Consider the following 16,777-nt stretch of genomic DNA (forward strand, 5'->3'; position numbering starts at 1 on the left):
CATGTAGATGTGTTAGAAGGCGTATCCATTCGGGGTGGAGGCGAGGCTAGAGCAAGCACAGTTTGAGGCACGCATCAGGGCAAAGCGACGGCGTTCCCGGCGCTGTTGTTAGATGTGAATATCTGTATATAATTATTATTGCCCGGTCCTGCAAGGCTTTGCCCCTGCTAATCATGATTTTAATGAACCACAGACATTGCGGTCTACTTCATTTTTTCCCCCTGCATTAGAGCAAGTAGTATAGCATGTGCACTGTTGTATATAATATAGACGGAGTATTTGGCTCGCTCTCAGACACAGTCGGAAGACTTGGGAAACAAGAACAATATCGTTTTCGCCCTGTGGTGATAGATCCTGATCCACTCACATCTCAACGCCGGCTCCTCTTTTTTGACGCCGCTCTTTCGTACTCCGTTTACTCCGTCAAATGCCCAAACTCTTTCATCAAATGGGATGTAGGTGTGCGACGTAGAGGACCTCGTGAGCTCCATGTAGGGATTAAGGATTGAGAGATCTATCGCTGTGAGAATCCATTGTCGTCGTCGGAGTGGTTGATGTTGGTAGGGTTGTAGTAATGTACACAAATGGGACAGTTGTCAGGTGTTGCAAGATCACGGCTGACTGGCCGGCTGGCAGACGTGATGGGTCTTTTGGAAGTTCAGCAGCTCGAAAGCTGGTGTTTCCATGGAATGTCGCTTTCTGTTCGAGGAGGTTGCTGAAAGTTGGGTGGCTTTCTCGATCTATTCCTTGTGCTCTTGCTCAAGCTTCTTCTTGCCGTTGCCGTTCTTGTGCCTCTTGTGATGCTCTTTCTCATACTCCTCCCTGGCCTTCAATCGTTGTTCTTCCTGCTCGACCATCTCCTTCCACAGATCATCGTTTCCGCTGCCGGTTCCCTGGCTTGAAGTATCTCTCTCGACCTGCTTCTCCAACATGCGCTTGTGTTCAGGATCAGTGGGATCGATATATCTGACTGTCTCCCACCTGCTCTGTCCGCTTCTCTGATCCGCGATTTCGAAAGCGGCGGTTGCGATCAAGACGCCAACCGTGAGGAATTGGGCGTAAACTCTTGCCTGCACGATCTTTTGCTGGCCGGTGAGGTATTTGTTTCTGTTAACCAGGGCAAAGGCGGCAAACATGGAGCCAACCCATGATCCGAAAACAATCTTGTACCGTTCTTTTCGACCAAAGTCCATTGCTCGCTCGGTCCATGTCTTGTTTGCTTTCTCCAAGGTCGCCTGTTCGGACTGGCGCTGGCGGTAAGCGACCTCTTGGGGGTTCTGAGAGGCCTCGTAGGCACGGGAGTAGTGGTCTGCATTGACAATACCGGCGAAGGTGCCGGCAGATGTAACGAGAAATGCTTTGAGAGGAAGCGTGAGGTTCCGGAAGAAGTGGTAACGTCGATGAGCGTAGGCCACACCGACGAAACCTACGGCGAGACCGGCGAGACCGCCGATGGTGCCACCGATGAGGGTCTGGCGGTAGTGTTCTGCTTCTTGTTCCTTGGTGAGGAGCTTCATGGTGGTGGTGGTATGATGTCAAGTAGTGAGGTGGGTATAGTGTATAGACAGGTGAGGGGAACGGTGCGGCGGCGGCGTGGCCTTTATATGATACGTGGCTGCGATGACAAAAGTGAGAATGCAGGTGCGACTGAGGCGGCGAAAGGATCAATGCTATATACTCTGAACAAGTTCAGTTTCGTGTGGTGAAGCTAGCAAAACCCCACTGAGCAGCAAAGAAGCCGGAAGTGATTTACCGATGTGTGATTCGTTCACAACAGCTCCTGGGTCTGGTAAATGAATAAGCAGGCTACCAGTGCGGCATCAGTCAGCCTGCGTTGAGCCAATTTCTTCTGGAAACTCGTCCTATTGCTGGACAAAGTACTCGGTAGGTGGCAGCGAAAAGAATGTTGAGGAGTTGTCTCGGATATTGCGTTTGTTTTTCGCTCCCTCTCAGTGTGAGGGACAAGAAGAAGTAAATGAAGCAAAAATGAGACAACCTACTCCGAATGAAGCGCAGTTGCTGAATATGTACCGCACGGAGCGACTTGCCTAGAGCAGCAAAATGGACGAAACGGGCTTCAACGCCTGTTTCTGCACTTGTCTGGACCCCGATGACATCACGCGATTGTTCGTCTGTGAATGCCGGTTGTTTCCACGGCCACTCCTCACTCACTTCTCACTTCTCACTTCTCCCCTGCCCGTCCATTCATGCCCTTGGGGCTTCCCTCCCCACGAATAACGCCTCGCGCAGTACTTTCCTCACCAGCCACTGGCCCCATCCACGCCCCTGTCTCTTTCCGCCGGGACCATCATGTCAGTCCTTGGCCCGTCCATCTCGTCCAGAACGAATTGCTGGTTGACTCCCCGGAACTCGCCGCCCATGTCCCCCTCTACAGGATATGATGTACAAGTATGACGAACGTGAGATCAACGTTTTACCGGGCAAAAGGGGGATTGTCATAAAATGCAAGAAATGCGCTGTTTTAGTATCCCCACGGAAGGGTCGGGATACCCTCGGGCCTATGTAAAGCCCCTTCTGCCCAGCCCTCACTGGGATTCTTTCCTGCAATAATGGCGTGACTCGCCGCCCTTGGTCATTCCAGAAAGAGAAGGTTCTTTGTTTTCGGCGACTATCCCACACCTAGGGGCGATCTTCAGATCCCTTAGAGCAAAAATAATGTCTCTGAACATATAATGTCAGGAGACTTGAACCGCGTCTTCGGCGACCACTGAGACCCTTGCCACAGGAGTTTACTTGTACATGGATACGCTCAAGGTCGCCTCGGAATAGAGAATCGTACGCGGGATATGTGGCCTCCAGCAGTGTTCGAGATTCTTCCGTTTGCAACAGAGGTGCTCTTCTGTCCTATTATCTACTCTGCCGAAAAGAAATAGGGCCCGGCAAACACCCACCGATGGACTGACCAGTGCACCCGCAAACTCCCAAGTGCCATCTGGTGTCAATGCCACTGAACCACCTCTTCCAACCGCTCATGGGAGACCAGGATTCTGTCGCAATCGAGGTGCACAACGCTGACATGGTAGACTCTCTTCGTGTGAAGGACCTCGGCCCCGATGACGAGCGCTTTCAGCTTGATTATTGTTCCATCGATGCCGCTCCGTCGATGCAAGTACCAAGCCCAGCCGCCCGGCCGGAAACGAACCTCAACTATCATCTTGCCAGAAGGGGACAGTCTGTAACGGTCATTGCCGTTCTTTGGGACGAGGTGGTACATGGTTTTTTCTCCGCTGGTGTGGTTGTCTGCCTTCTTTGGTGTACAACGCTTTGCGATGCACCATAAGACGAGGAAGATGTTCGGACTGTCGTAATGAACAGGGTTGACCGACTCCATTTCTTCAAGTGCGACTGCGTCGAATTTAACCGTGTTTGCAACGGTGGTAGGTGAAATGGCCCGACTGCAGAGAACGCTATTACCATCGCGGTCGAGGACGAATACTTATCCGGGACAGTTGTCGCAGCTGCCGAGGGCGTAGCAGGGTTAAGCAGGTCAGATGGACGAATCGACCTTGCGAAAGGAATTGACAATAAGGGTCTCTCTCCCACTGACCCAGATTCGAGGTTGTTGTTTTTAGGGGCCGGTGATTTGCGCCTCGGGGGGAGGTCTGCTCGGAGAGGAAGAGGTAGGCAGTGCGTTGTTGGCTGGTGATGGCGGAGAGGATGATGAGGTAGGTGACTGTTTGTCATCCTGCTTTTTGAACAGCTTGACACGCAGAGCAGGTATCTTCAGAGGAGTTCTTGGTAACATCTTGCCTTGGGGAACTTGTCGCGACTCGAAGAAGCGGGGGGATGTCGCACGTGATCGGTGGGATTTGAGAGTGAGTGGAAGCTGAGATATACGCCAAATCAGAGTAGGAGGTGGGACAGCGACGTCGCATTTGCAAGCGTTACGGTTACGATCACATCATCGCAACGCTGTCGAATGAATCGCCAAGGCAGGCGCTTAGTCGTCGTGTAAAGGAACGGCGCGCAGGGCCCGTACGTAACGGAGCATGGCGCGGAGAACCAATCTACAAGAGATCCAGCCGTCGCAATCTGAACTAAGCGTCGGTGTCTCTAATATCGAATGGCCGTGGGCAGCAGGGAGAGAAGGAGAACGAGGCGATGATATGTTATGATATGATATGCTGCCCAAGAGAAGACCACAAATGCGCAATACGCAATACGCAGTAACATTGCATTCAGGGACTAGCAGTATAAACACCACTGTGAGCAGACAGGTGCTAGGCGAAGTCTTCGGCCATCTTCATCGCTGTGGACCGCAGACAAGCCTGAGATGGGTAGATTGGACACAAAATGAGTGGGTGTGTGGTGTCTGCCCAAATCGCCACCACGCACCCGAACCTGAAACCCGAGACTGCCAGTTCCTCCAGCGCCCTTTGCTACCGATGGGCAATAGTAGATGAGACCTGCGGTACAATGTTAAATCTCAAGTTACTTGTCTGAACTCTTGCCCTGTTGCTGACTCTCTCGCCAGGTGCAATATTTGTTTTCGCCTTGGGAATAGCAGCCGGAACGGCTTCCCGCTTCTTATTGGGATCATAATCCGCCGTTTGCCAGACTTTCTTTGTGTGGTCGTCGCTTTTACCCAGGATGGGCCGTGACCACTCCTCCATGAGCTTGGTGGCCTGTCGCTTGATTGCTGGTTCGGCCCTCTTGGATTTGCGATAAAACAGGATAACTTTGCCGATGCCGGAAGAGATCAAGGTCTCTTTGTTCATCTGCAACTTGGCAAGGGCTGCGAACAGCTCTCGCTGGATGTTGTATGCCGGTAGACTGCCGTCGGTCAAAGGTTCCAAGAAGAATCGTACTGCCTCAAGCAGGTTCATCTCCGGGTCGAGAATAGATTGCACATAGGTGTTCCGGTTTAGCAGGCTCACCACCTCGGGTAACATCTTGAGTTTCTGAGAGGCAGGCAACCCTTGTCGAACTAGTTCTCCGTCCATTTCCGCTGCTGTTATCATCCTATTACGCAGGTCCTCGATCTCTGCGTCTGCGGCTTGCTCGAGGTCCTGGACTCTATTAGTTTGGATGTTGGGAAATTGTTCCCGGGAACTCACAATTTCGCCCTTTCTCATTCTCTTGCCTGATGACCTCTTGACCGCAGCGTCCATTGCTCTATCCAACGCCCGTCTTCTGCGCTCCTCAGGTGTCAGGTCCTCTTCATTGATTTCCACACGCTCGCGCCGTTGACTTTCACCATCGGCCGCCTTTGATCTGCGCGATCTCTTGCCCTCGACCTCATCGCCACCTGAAAAAGCCTCACTCTCTGCTCGTCGTGGTTTTTTCTCCCTTCTGCGCTCTTTCTTCTTCTTCGGTGCGAGTTCCTCACCCTCGGCTCTTTTTCTCTTCTTCACCTTGATGGATTTGGTCAGTGTGTCGAAATCGGGGGCAACTTCGACAGCCTTGGGGTCGAAATCAGCGAATTGGGCTTCATCGACTTCAGAGAGCAGCGATTCATCGTCAGAATCATCGGCTGGGTTGGGACGAGTGTCGGCATCGTGTTCTGGTTGAGGATCTTGAAATTCATCATGCAGGTCGTCCAGCTCGTCTTCGTGTTCGTCCGGTCGGTCGAGGCCCTCGGCGTTGGGGGGTGGTGCTTCCTCTCCGTAGTCACTCATGATTGTAGCACTACCTGAGGATAGTACACGTTTGGTAGAGTTTTGCTTGGTAGAGTTTTTGGACCGCAGCAGGACGAACACTTGCCAAATTAGATAGAGAGAAGCTTAATATGATCAAACTCAATCCAGAATTTATAAATTCCAAGACAAACAGATGGCGATGGCGACAGCGACAAGGGACAACATGCCAGTGGAATGTCGTCGGACGCCAAGATCGCGAGTCATGGTGTCTTTTCACGTGATGTTACCTGACTCGGTCGACATGAAGGGGGGCAACGAGGCAAGTTACAAACGCGATGTTTCTACTCTTCTATTGGCCAGATCCGGAGTTGGAACTTGGACAATTGATATAACTTTGTAGAACTGATGTTGTTCGACAGGGCTAGCTGAGACAGTTTGATGGTATTAGTCATATCCTACAAGGGTATCATACCAGTTATTGCTACCCGCGGATCCCCGGTGCAGTCAAGAAACAAGGGCACAAGACGTCATGGCTCTACTTATAGTATAGTCAGCAAGCAGAGACAGCATCCTAGAGTCCTGCTTTCCAGTCCCACAGGAAATGAAGTGGCCGAGTCACATGGGGTTGATATATATATGCAGAGAAGGTTGAATCAACATATCTCAAGTATTCAGCATGTCAGAAAAATTTAAGGATTTCCATTCCATGACATGCCCTTCTCGTTCAGAATCACGAAACCAGCTTTGCGCTGATGCATGTATTGCATTGAATTCCATTTGATGTTCCGTTTTTCAGCCAGCAATTAGTAGGAACCTCTGAAGGAGAGATAGATGATTGATTAATTATCTAAGTGACTACAGAGGTTCGAGAAGCCTTTATGTAAAAAGGCTCTCACGTGCTACCCACGCGTCGCCGGCGTGACACAACAAAGGCAGTGACATAACAAAGGCAGTGACATCGGCAGTGACCACCTCCATAGGTTGTCACCGGTGATAGTTACAACTCTCCCCTCGGCCGAAGGTCAAAGACCTTCGGCCGTCAAAAGCCTTTGGTTGTCACAGCGTACTGAAATACCACCACTCATGCTTCCAGTCCGAGCACGAAGCATCTAACAATTTCAGTAGAGACCAGCCTTCTCCCTGAGATACTGAATCACCGTTCCATTCAACGGCTTCGTCAGCATGTCAGCGATGTTTTCCGACGATGGGACTCGCACGAGTTCGATTTCTCCCTGTTGAATCTTTTCCCTAACAAAATGGTAACTGACTTCGAGGTGTTTGAGCCGATTGGAGTTGCCAGGATTGTTGGCGACTGCATTAGCAGAATCGTTGTCGATATGAATTCGTACTTTTTCAAACACTGAGAGTCCCTCCACTTTGAGATCGTTGATGAAGTTTTTCAGATATATCGCCTCTTTTGCGGCGTTATCCAGAGCAACATACTCCGCTTCGCAGGTGGATGTCGTCGTGATTGTCTGACGTTTCGATTTCCACGAGATTGCGCTGCCTCCCAGAAAGAATATCCAGCCCGTTGTTGATTTCCTCGTGTCGACACATCCCGCGAAATCGCTGTCAACATAGCCTTCTAGCGTGAGTGCTGTAGTTGAAAGCTGTATCTTGAGACCCAGACTAATCGTATTTTTGACGTATGCAAAGATATGATCGACGGCATCCATATGCTCTTGAGTCGGATTCGCACTATATCTAGCCACGTAGCCAACCGGGAATGCCAGATCTGGTCGAGTGATGTTTGCAGGGAAGTTGAGCTTCCCGACTTTTGACTGAAAGAGTGTTTTGAACTTTGGGTCGCACTCAGGTAAGGAGTATTCTCGCGGCGGAAATGTCTCCGAGGCCTCAGCAATGCCACTCTTTGCAAGTCGTATCTTTGGGTTGAGCGGCGATGATTTGCCAGGGATGTCCCATAATCCGTAGACCTTCAAGGCCTGAGTAAAGTAAGTCTCCTGCGTCATGTGAATGTAATTACCCCTGCGAGTAATATTCATTCCGAGATAGTACCGACATTCGCCCTCGTCCGTCAGTTTGAACACGGAGCTCAAATCAAGCTTCTTCTGTTCGATGGAGCTCCGATCCTTCCCAAAGATGGCAATATCATCGACCCAGATTGACTTGTACAGCTTGAGGTCTTCATGAATGAAGATGCAGTCGTCATATCTTGATACTCGCCACCCTTGTTTGGTGAGTGCGGAGCTCAAGGTTAAATACCATTCTCGCGCTGCCTGTTTGAGACCATAAAGCGCTTTATTCAGGCGCAGAAGTTGACCTTTCTTCAAAGGAAAACCAGTTGGTGCCCGAATATAGACACACTCTCGCAGTAGGCTGTTCAGAAATGCTTGGATGATATCGACCTGATGAATAAACCAGCCGAGGGATACGGACAAAGTGAACAGTATTCGGTAGGAAGTATGCTTCGAGACAGGCGCGTATGATTCGTGGAAATCGATGCCTAGGATCTGCTGAAAGCCTCGTGCACACAGCCTAGCCTTGTATCTAGCGATTGCTCCACAAGCATCAAGCTTACGCTTGTAAACCCACTTAGTCGTGATCGGCTTCACTCCCGCGGGCCAGGTGACGATCGTCCAGGTACCGTTGTCTTCAAGGCCATTGTATTCAGCCTTCATCGCCGTCATCCATTGGGTCTTCTCTGGTCCATTCATAGCTGCTTTGTATGAGGTGGGTTCGGGCATCAATGCCAGCTGCCGGCTATCGCTCAACGTGCCTGTATGCCCGACGAAGCCCCAGGATCGGATCTTCTTCCTCGAAGACTCGGTGGTGTCTCTAATCTTTATGCCCAGGATATCATCTTCCTGCTCCCCCAAGTCGCTGTCACCGTTGTCGTCTTTGTCGTTAGGTGCACTGGGTGTCTCGTACGTGTCACCCAAGCTATGCTTGCGGGTTTGCTTCGGGCGCAGACCGGAGAAATGAGCTGGATCTTCAGCCGATGAGTATCTCCCTTGCCTAGCATTGTTGTAGATAAAGACGGTGATCGGCCGCCTATTATCATCACCAGTCTGATAAGGCGTGAGCATGGGCTTACGGCCGGGCTGAACGCAGCCGACCCGTATTTCCACTCCGTGCCATGCCTTTGCCCAATAATTTGCTATAGCGCCGGCCTGGTCGGCGCTCCAATGGTTTCGATTCGCCTCTGTACCATTGACTAAGAATGCGTCGAACTCTGCCTTCACATACGCATCTTCTGACACTAGGATGAGTTCGTCAATCGTAGGTATTGGGACATCCATTCCTCGGTCTTTCATGCTTTTGAGCGATTCCGCGATAGCGTAAAGAGCGCATTGTAAGTCTTCCGCACTGGTAGGTATAATTTCATAGCCGTTGGGAAATAAGGAGACAAATTCCTGTTCAGCTTCCGTGATCGCGCTAGTGGTGGGTACAACGAAGATGGATGTGCTGCTGGGTTGCTGATTTCCAGGCACCGTGAGGTCTGTGGCTTCTTCGTCTGAGTTGGCAGCGTAAAATTCTGATTCCTTCCGAGCTTTCACACGTTTCATCTGATCCTGGGACGCTTCACGATCCTGAAACATACCCCCATGTCGAAAGGCTTTCTCAACCTCGAAGGCGGACCATTTGGATATGATCGGGTCAAGTTCTTTGTGTGTTGTTTCTTCGCCGTCCGAGTTGATAGATGATGAAATTGACCATGGTTTAGTAGGAATCTTAACCAGGCTCTCCCCATCGCCCCACGAGCAGTAAAGAACGTGATTATTTTTGACGCATTGTACGCAGGGTGCATATCCGTCTCTTCCAGAGCACTGGAAACCTTTGCTGTCGGCGGTACACGATCGGCACTTCTCAGTGGCGCGACGTATGATCTCCAGACCTTTCTCCGTAATGGGGAAACATCTCAGCACGATATTGGGAACGTCAACTTCATAGCACCATTTCAAGGCGCCCTGCTTGCATTGCCCGCATGGTCGTCCGCCATCACATTTGAAACCGGGACCCCCTGCTTTCTGGCATGACATGCAGGGTTCAAGTGTCTCCCAGCCGTCGCCCTTCCAGTAGATACATTTTCCAGCCCACTTCTTGCACAGGTCGGAGCCACACGGTCTTTTGCCGCTACAAAGAATATTACGTGTTGCGCAGCTGAAACATTTATCGATGTATCGTTGTGGAGGTTTCCCGTTCTTTTTCTGAAGGCCGAAGCATCTCTTTCCGTGCGTGACACAGTTGGAACACGGGACGTTATAGTCGCATTCACGACCCATATGATAGCATTCGGTACATTCGACTTTCCGTCTTTCGGCCTTTCTCTGCGCAACCTTGTAACAAGGACCACATATCTTGCCTCCCAGCGAGTGGTGCCACTTTGAAGCACCCTTGCCACATACCGGGCAAGTAGAGGGGTTGGGAATCTTTCGAGCGCAGCTGGAACAAAGGTGGCCATGCTGTGTAGGAAGAACGCGTTTGGCCAGCTTGAAGCATTGGTCACATCTCGTGACATCGCTATCGTCATCCTCCATGAGTTTAACTGAGCACGATTGACAGACCTTACCGATCTGAGAGTGGCAATAGTTCTTGAAATTCATCTGACATCTGGAGCACACTTTTGGATCCGGAATCAGCGAGGCGCATGCCAAACATAGTCGCCCCTTCTCGGTGACGAAACTCCCGTGCATAGTACACGGTTTACCACAATCTTCGCAGTTCACAATGCGGTCTTGGGTCGGCGCCGCTCGCTGTCGCTCACCCCAGTCTTCTTTTGGTTTGTAGCGAGAAATCTTATCCGCCAGCATAGCGACGTAGTAGGCGCCACTACCGAAGTCGTCATAATCGTAATCATTAAAGCCGTATTCTGCGTCCGTGATCTCCCACATGGCCTGTTGACGTCGAGCTTCCTCCTCTGAATCGGTCTCACTTTCACGTTGACTTATTCGCCGATCCGCGTTATCCATTTGAGCGTCCTTGTCTCGTATGGAGAGAGAGTCAATCTCGGGGATGTTCGACGTGTCGTCCGCGGTTGGCAAGTTCGGAGGATTAAGGGTGTCTTGCTCATCGGTAGGTCGCCAATCAATATTGCCGGAAACTCCCTCATTCTCGCAATGCGGGACGCGAGCAGACGCTCCATCATCCTCGCGGTGAGAGACAGAGTTAGGAGCTGTATCGTCCTCGCAATAGGGGACACGGTCGGAGGCTGCATCGTCATCGCAACAGGGGACACGGTCAGAAGCTGCATCGTCATCGGCTTCGTTGATCGCTTCATCTTCGACACCGGCGTCATCTCCAGAATCTTCGTGTTCGTCGCTGACTTGGTCATCATCCCCAGTGGGTACATTCCACTCCGGAAGACGATCCTTTAAGCTGGGCTCGTCGTGAGCGAAATGTAAGCCTTCTCGCTCGGCAACACGTATGTCGGTACCACATCGAATAACCTTCTTTTTCTCGAGGTCGTACACGTACAAGATTGCTTCGCTTTCGAAGCCGATGAAGTGTCCAGGGTCAGCCCGTGGGCTTAGTTTTGGTTGTCTTGTCCTGAGACGTTGTTCGTGAGGTCTCGTGAGGTATACGCGACTACCCCAGGTTTTCTCATGGGTGACGTCAGGCGATTGATCCTTGAGCATCTTCCATGGCGTGAGGCGATCCTTATTAGCCCGAGTCGGTAAGCGATTCTTCACCCATACGGCGTGCCGCATTGCGTATGGCCATAGTGTCTCCGGAAGACTTGTATTGGCAAGAATCTCCCGTTGTCTCCCCTCAAGCGCTCGAATGATAACATGATTGTAGTTGGCTGGTAGGATGAGAGTATTGGTCGTGGTTGCAACCGTACGGTTGTTTCTTTCCGCAACACCGTTCTGATAATGTTGGTATGGTACGGTGTCGTCGATATGAACTCCATGTTTCGCTGCCCACAACTTGAACTTCTCCACACGACCAACCTCTTGATCCAATCGGATAGTTCCGAGCTTAAATTGATGGACATTTTGTACCTCGCGAAGGAGAAGAATCAGGCGGTCCGCCATACCTTCCTTATCGGGGGCAAAGATTACCCAGGTGTACCGACTAAAGTCATCAATGAGGAACAATGCGAACCGGACTCCTTGAACACCCACAACTGGGTATGGGCCCCATGAGTCTGAGTGCATTATCTCCCCTGGACGAGTGCCACGTCGTCGAGCTGGATCTCTTGGTATCCGAACCGTGGCTTTGGTGATGGCGCAGATCGGGCAGATCGCGCCTCTCTTCGCGTTTATCTGCGCCTTGGTGATGTTGAGGCCGTCGACAGTGTCCGGAAGATAGCGCATGACTTCGATACTGGGGTGACCTAGACGTGAGTGCCATGACCACACAGGATCTTTGAAATCGATGTTGAGAGCTAAATTCTCCATGTCGGGTTTGATCAGGCTTTCCTCACGATACAGGCGCAGGATGGGCAGTTTGTCCTGAATGTCAGCCACTCCGATGATCTGCCTATCACCGTCGACATCATATTCGATCGTGATATGAGAGCGATTCCAGACACCGGTGAGGTTCAGCTCCGATTCAGCGAGCTTTGACAGCGATAAGAGATTGCATCTACTCGATGGGATGAAGAGACATTCTTTGATGGTGAGGTTCGTCTGACGCTCCCCATCAGGAGATATAAGTGGCAGTTTAACTGTCATCTCCCCTAGGACCTGCATCGACCCTTCCCCGTCTGCTGTCCCAACCTCGAGACTAAATGGTCGCGACTTCACAACAAAGTCGAGGCTGTTGACGATGTGTACACTGGCACCGGAGTCGAGGAGCCAACTGTTCCTTCTCGTATCGGTTTCGGTGGCGGCGTACTGCGAGGTCTGCTGGGTCTCCCCCAAAACGGAGACTGCAGGTGCTGACCGATTCTGATCGAACAGCCCGTTTATGTTGCCGCGATCGGTTCGACGAGTACGACGTGGCAGGCGCAGAGAGTCTTCAATGGTATGGTTCATTGAGCGCAGGATATGTATCGCCTCTTGGGTATCCTCTTCCGCCTGCCGAGAGATGGTCTTTTGTCGCTCCCGGCCGAGGAGGACAAGGGTTCCGACAATTACCATGGCGTGGGTGTACCAGCCCGTTGCCAGGACGATACAGAGGAAAGTGCTGACAACTCCTGTAACAAGGACATATGTGCCATACACTGAGCCGCAAACTTTCGGTTCGGTGCGGGCGATGATTGCCTCGGATTCAGTCTTCCTACCCCCTTTGGCTCGTCGACGATTAGCGTTACGACGCTTCGTTCTGGCGGACCCGGGCGATGACTCCAAGGATACAGAGGATAAGGGAGAGAAGTAGTTGTGAAACACTATCGTTGTGGTGTTTGCATTACGGAAGCTATTCTGAGAACGCGCCATAGGTGCGCTGTGGTAATCCACCTGCCCCTTTCCGCCATCCAGTCCTCGTGGTCCACCACCCGTTTCCTCATTACTGAGCTTTCCTTTGCGCCTAAATTGGACGATCTGGAGGGAGACATCAGCATGGGTTTTGGGTGGTGTCGAGGCTGGGGAAGATGACGTACTCAGGGCGTTCTCAGAATGATACTTCTTCGTGTCAGCGAGTTGACGCTGGAGGTGTTGTTCGTCGACATAGACCATGGCACCAAGCTCTTGAACAACCTTCGGCTTTGCTTGACCAGACTGCGAGTGCTGGCCGGACTTATTGTTGTCTTTACCGTTGTTCGACTCGGCCTTCTTGTCGTTGGTACCGTCCTTCTTGCTGGGAATGGGACCGAGCTCAGGATGGAGCTTGCGACATTCATTGTTGGTGTGACCATAGAGGCCGCAGCCAGGGGGTTTATCACAGCGAGGTCGATCACTCTTCTTCTTTTTGTCCTTCTTGCCATCCTCTTTACCCTCGGCTTCTTGAGTGGTTGACTTATGGCGATGAACAAAACGAGCCTCATACGAGATGAGGTCTGTGATGAGGGCGTCGAAGGTAGGCATGGTTGCGGTAAGATCGATGTTGCGGGAGATGAAGTCGTCATATTCTTTCGGAAGAGTGCGAGAGAGTTTTGCGATCATCAGCGCGTTGTCGTATTTACCGTCAGCAGCCTCGATATTTATCTTCGCTTGCCGGAGGAGATTGGTAAGAGTGGTGATGTTGGTGTTTGCCTTCCAGCTGATGCCTTCCATCTGATTGAGCGCGGTGATGAGGCTGCGAGATTTGTTGGGCTCATATTGCGCTTTCAGATGATCGAAGATCTCTTTCGGAGTGTTGAAGTCGAGAATGCTGGCGCGAATGGAGGCATGGACGGATTCGGTCAGGATTTCAAGGGCGTCTTTGATTTGTTCCTGTTGTTTCTCAAAATCCTCCCTGTCCCATTTGTACGTTTCGCGATCTTCAACCTTCGAGCCGGCAGGTGGTCGTTCTGGCTTCTCCAGGACTTTCTCTTCACCCGTGACCAACTTCCAGATCTTCTGACGCGTGCACGCAGACTTGATGTCTTGGTTCCACGTCAGGTAAGTTGATGAACCTTCAAGAACTTGGACGCTGATGCTGCCCCCTCCGATGGTGAGGGTTTTGGCAGGCATTTTGGCGTTCGCCGTTCTCTTGACTACCTCACCACTTCAAAGAGAACCCAAGAAAGGAACTCATAACCAGTAGGAACCTCTGAAGGAGAGATAGATGATTGATTAATTATCTAAGTGACTACAGAGGTTCGAGAAGCCTTTATGTAAAAAGGCTCTCACGTGCTACCCACGCGTCGCCGGCGTGACACAACAAAGGCAGTGACATAACAAAGGCAGTGACATCGGCAGTGACCACCTCCATAGGTTGTCACCGGTGATAGTTACAACTCAATTGGCATAATTCGAAGAGTTGCTAGATGCCATCTGATAATCCCAGGTAACCCCGGCACACGTCTGCATGTTTCCGCTTGCGCTATCTTGACCGTACAACTGTCTGAAATATATCGCGTTCGAGCAAGCATACAGACAGTCGGTAAGGCTATAAGCGAACAGCCCCACAACATCAGCAACCTGCAAGTCAGGGTTGTTTTCATCGGCAACATGGTTTATCATGTCGAGACCGCAAAAGATATCGAAAGAGGCGTCGTGTTGAACGTCGATACGCGAGTTGCTGTCTGCACAGCCGGGGTTTTGCAACGTATCGACGTAGTAGGGCTCAGGGACGACGAAATTTTCTAGCGATGATGGGGAGGGGAGGCCGGAGGAGGTGGTAGTTGATGATAATGACTGTGTTGCTGTTGCTGTTGCGCCTGAAGTGACAGTCGCCGTTGACACACGTGTACTTGGATATATTCAGCATATTGATTACCTACACGGTCGAGGTTGTCCTTACCTTGATGAACTCGAGTCGTGTCCCGATAACGCTCCCGCAACACCACCACCCACCACTCCACCTACCACCAGAGCGGTAATTGCTGCGATCAATAGTCCGAATGCAAGCGGCGACAAGTCCCAGGGATTGGGCTTGAGAGGACGTGTCGGTGGCTGGCTTGCTTCTGTTGCATAGCCATTTGTATATTGATATTGCTGTTGATGGTAGACAGGCCCTGGCTGCTGGTGAGACTGCAGAGGTTGAGAAGGTGGCTGGGTCACGACCTCAGGAAACGGTTGATACATTGAGTTGTTTGCTGGATATTTTTCTGTCGTCGCACTCGAAGTCGTTGTGGAATCGCGGGCTGCATCAGAGGAATAGATGGCCGCCGGCACATTTCTGTGCGACATTTTGCCAGTAGCGGCACAAATGTGGCTTGTTAGACGCGTGAATGGTGTATTTTTCGTTCAAGGGATAGAGACTACAGAGTGTTCCTAGAAACTCCAGGGAAAGGAAAGGGGCGCCCAACTTTTGCCTAACCGCAGAAGTATTGAAGGACATCTTGCCAGGCAAAAAGGCAGACATCCCAGTTCACGAGATACGAGGCTAGCCTTTGCCCCTGTGCGACAGAGTTCCTGCACTTACCGTTCCATTTCCATAACGTAGAAATCACATGTCCTTCTCGTCCGGACCTTCCATTGACAGGGGCCAAACGTGTCGCGGGGGGTGCAAGGCAGAAAGACAATAAAAGGAGTCGAGCTTTAAGGCGGCCAGCTACTTTCGGCACTGGTTGAGACCCGAATGCCGCACGATCTGCGAAAATCGCTGCCATTAGCCACGTCGAATTATTAAACCAGCCGTTGGGAGATCCGAGTTTGGGGGCCGTTGAAAGAATGAGACCCCTGACAGCGTAGGGACATCCGGATTGGCAGGATCCGAATCAAATGGGTTCGTTTCACCCCCCTTAGATAATTAGACCGTTAAGTAGCGCACCTCGTAAAGGGAACGAAATGGAGGTGTTCAAAAGATTCGGTCGATTTTGGCCGTTATTGCACGATGTCCAAGCTCCTTAATCAATTGCGACTTTCCAGCATGGTGAAGTTCCACAGAGGGAGAATTGCGACAAATGTGTTTCTGAGGCGCCGGATAAGCCCGAGCACAAACCAAGCGCTCAGAACGTGGTCTGACTACCCGGTACCTCGTAGAAGGTTTAGAGTCGTAGGTCACTCTACCCTCAGGGTGCCTTCACGAATGATCCAAAGGCAGAGGTTGCAAAGATGGCCTTGGTTGATTTGGGGAACAATTTTCTACTGGCTCGACATCTGCGGTCTCGCCTGAGTCTTGTCTCGTCAGTCTTGTGGCGCTCCCTGGTTGATATCCGAGTCAAGCATATTTCAGGTCAGGTGACATATCTCAAGAAAGGTCCTGTCGTCCTCTCTGCAGCGTTAAGACACTTCTGCTCTGGCGTTGCGGTATGGTACGTAACAGCCGCCAAATTTTCTCTTCTGTTCAACGTCAAGAACTGTGTGGTTCGAAGATATCACCCGGGTACCCCGCGGGAGGAAAGGGAGCGGAGGCATTTCTCGGCGTTGGATACGGCTCGAAAAGCTAGGCCTCAGCGTATAAGTCGAAGAGCAAAGGCCTGGTGTGGACGCAAATGGATCTGTGAAGACAAGCGAGATAGCGAGGACGCTGCCACTGCGAAGTGATTGGGCTATGGGAATAGGATATTTAGGCAGGCATCATTAGGAAATATCTTGATCGCTCCACGAAATCTCCTCTTGCTTATTCGTGGACCCTTATTCTGGCTGTCTGTTGGAATTTTTCATCCTTGTATCTACCAGGTAGACGCCATTCGATTATTAGCGGAAGTCTAGCGAACGCTCGAGAGAGCAGCAAGGCACGTA

General features: G+C 51.2%; 5 protein-coding genes across 5 annotated transcripts; all 5 read right to left on the bottom strand.

The window, feature by feature from the left end:
• Window positions 1–740: 740 nt before the first annotated feature.
• On the bottom strand, window positions 741–1,517 carry Z519_08480 (uncharacterized protein; the record flags this gene model as incomplete). The annotated part of the gene is made up of 1 exon (XM_016766208.1): window positions 741–1,517. One exon carries the CDS (start codon window positions 1,515–1,517, stop codon window positions 741–743), a length of 777 nt encoding a protein of 258 aa, XP_016617366.1.
• Window positions 1,518–2,959: 1,442 nt separating this feature from the next.
• Z519_08481 (uncharacterized protein) lies at window positions 2,960–3,352 on the bottom strand (the record flags this gene model as incomplete). The annotated part of the gene is made up of 1 exon (XM_016766209.1): window positions 2,960–3,352. One exon carries the CDS (start codon window positions 3,350–3,352, stop codon window positions 2,960–2,962), a length of 393 nt encoding a protein of 130 aa, XP_016617367.1.
• Window positions 3,353–4,400: 1,048 nt separating this feature from the next.
• Window positions 4,401–5,639, bottom strand: Z519_08482 (uncharacterized protein; the record flags this gene model as incomplete). The annotated part of the gene is made up of 2 exons (XM_016766210.1): window positions 4,401–5,030; window positions 5,079–5,639. The coding sequence occupies 2 exons, from the start codon at window positions 5,637–5,639 to the stop codon at window positions 4,401–4,403; spliced, it is 1,191 nt and encodes a 396-aa protein (XP_016617368.1).
• A 1,079-nt stretch (window positions 5,640–6,718) lies between these two features.
• Z519_08483 (uncharacterized protein) lies at window positions 6,719–14,119 on the bottom strand (the record flags this gene model as incomplete). Its single annotated transcript, XM_016766211.1, has 1 exon — window positions 6,719–14,119. One exon carries the CDS (start codon window positions 14,117–14,119, stop codon window positions 6,719–6,721), a length of 7,401 nt encoding a protein of 2,466 aa, XP_016617369.1.
• A 267-nt stretch (window positions 14,120–14,386) lies between these two features.
• On the bottom strand, window positions 14,387–15,280 carry Z519_08484 (uncharacterized protein; the record flags this gene model as incomplete). The annotated part of the gene is made up of 2 exons (XM_016766212.1): window positions 14,387–14,840; window positions 14,892–15,280. 2 exons carry the CDS (start codon window positions 15,278–15,280, stop codon window positions 14,387–14,389), a joined length of 843 nt encoding a protein of 280 aa, XP_016617370.1.
• Window positions 15,281–16,777: the final 1,497 nt, after the last annotated feature.

The sequence above is a fragment of the Cladophialophora bantiana genome (genome assembly GCF_000835475.1).
Source record: "Cladophialophora bantiana CBS 173.52 unplaced genomic scaffold supercont1.13, whole genome shotgun sequence".
NCBI lineage: Eukaryota > Fungi > Ascomycota > Eurotiomycetes > Chaetothyriales > Herpotrichiellaceae > Cladophialophora > Cladophialophora bantiana.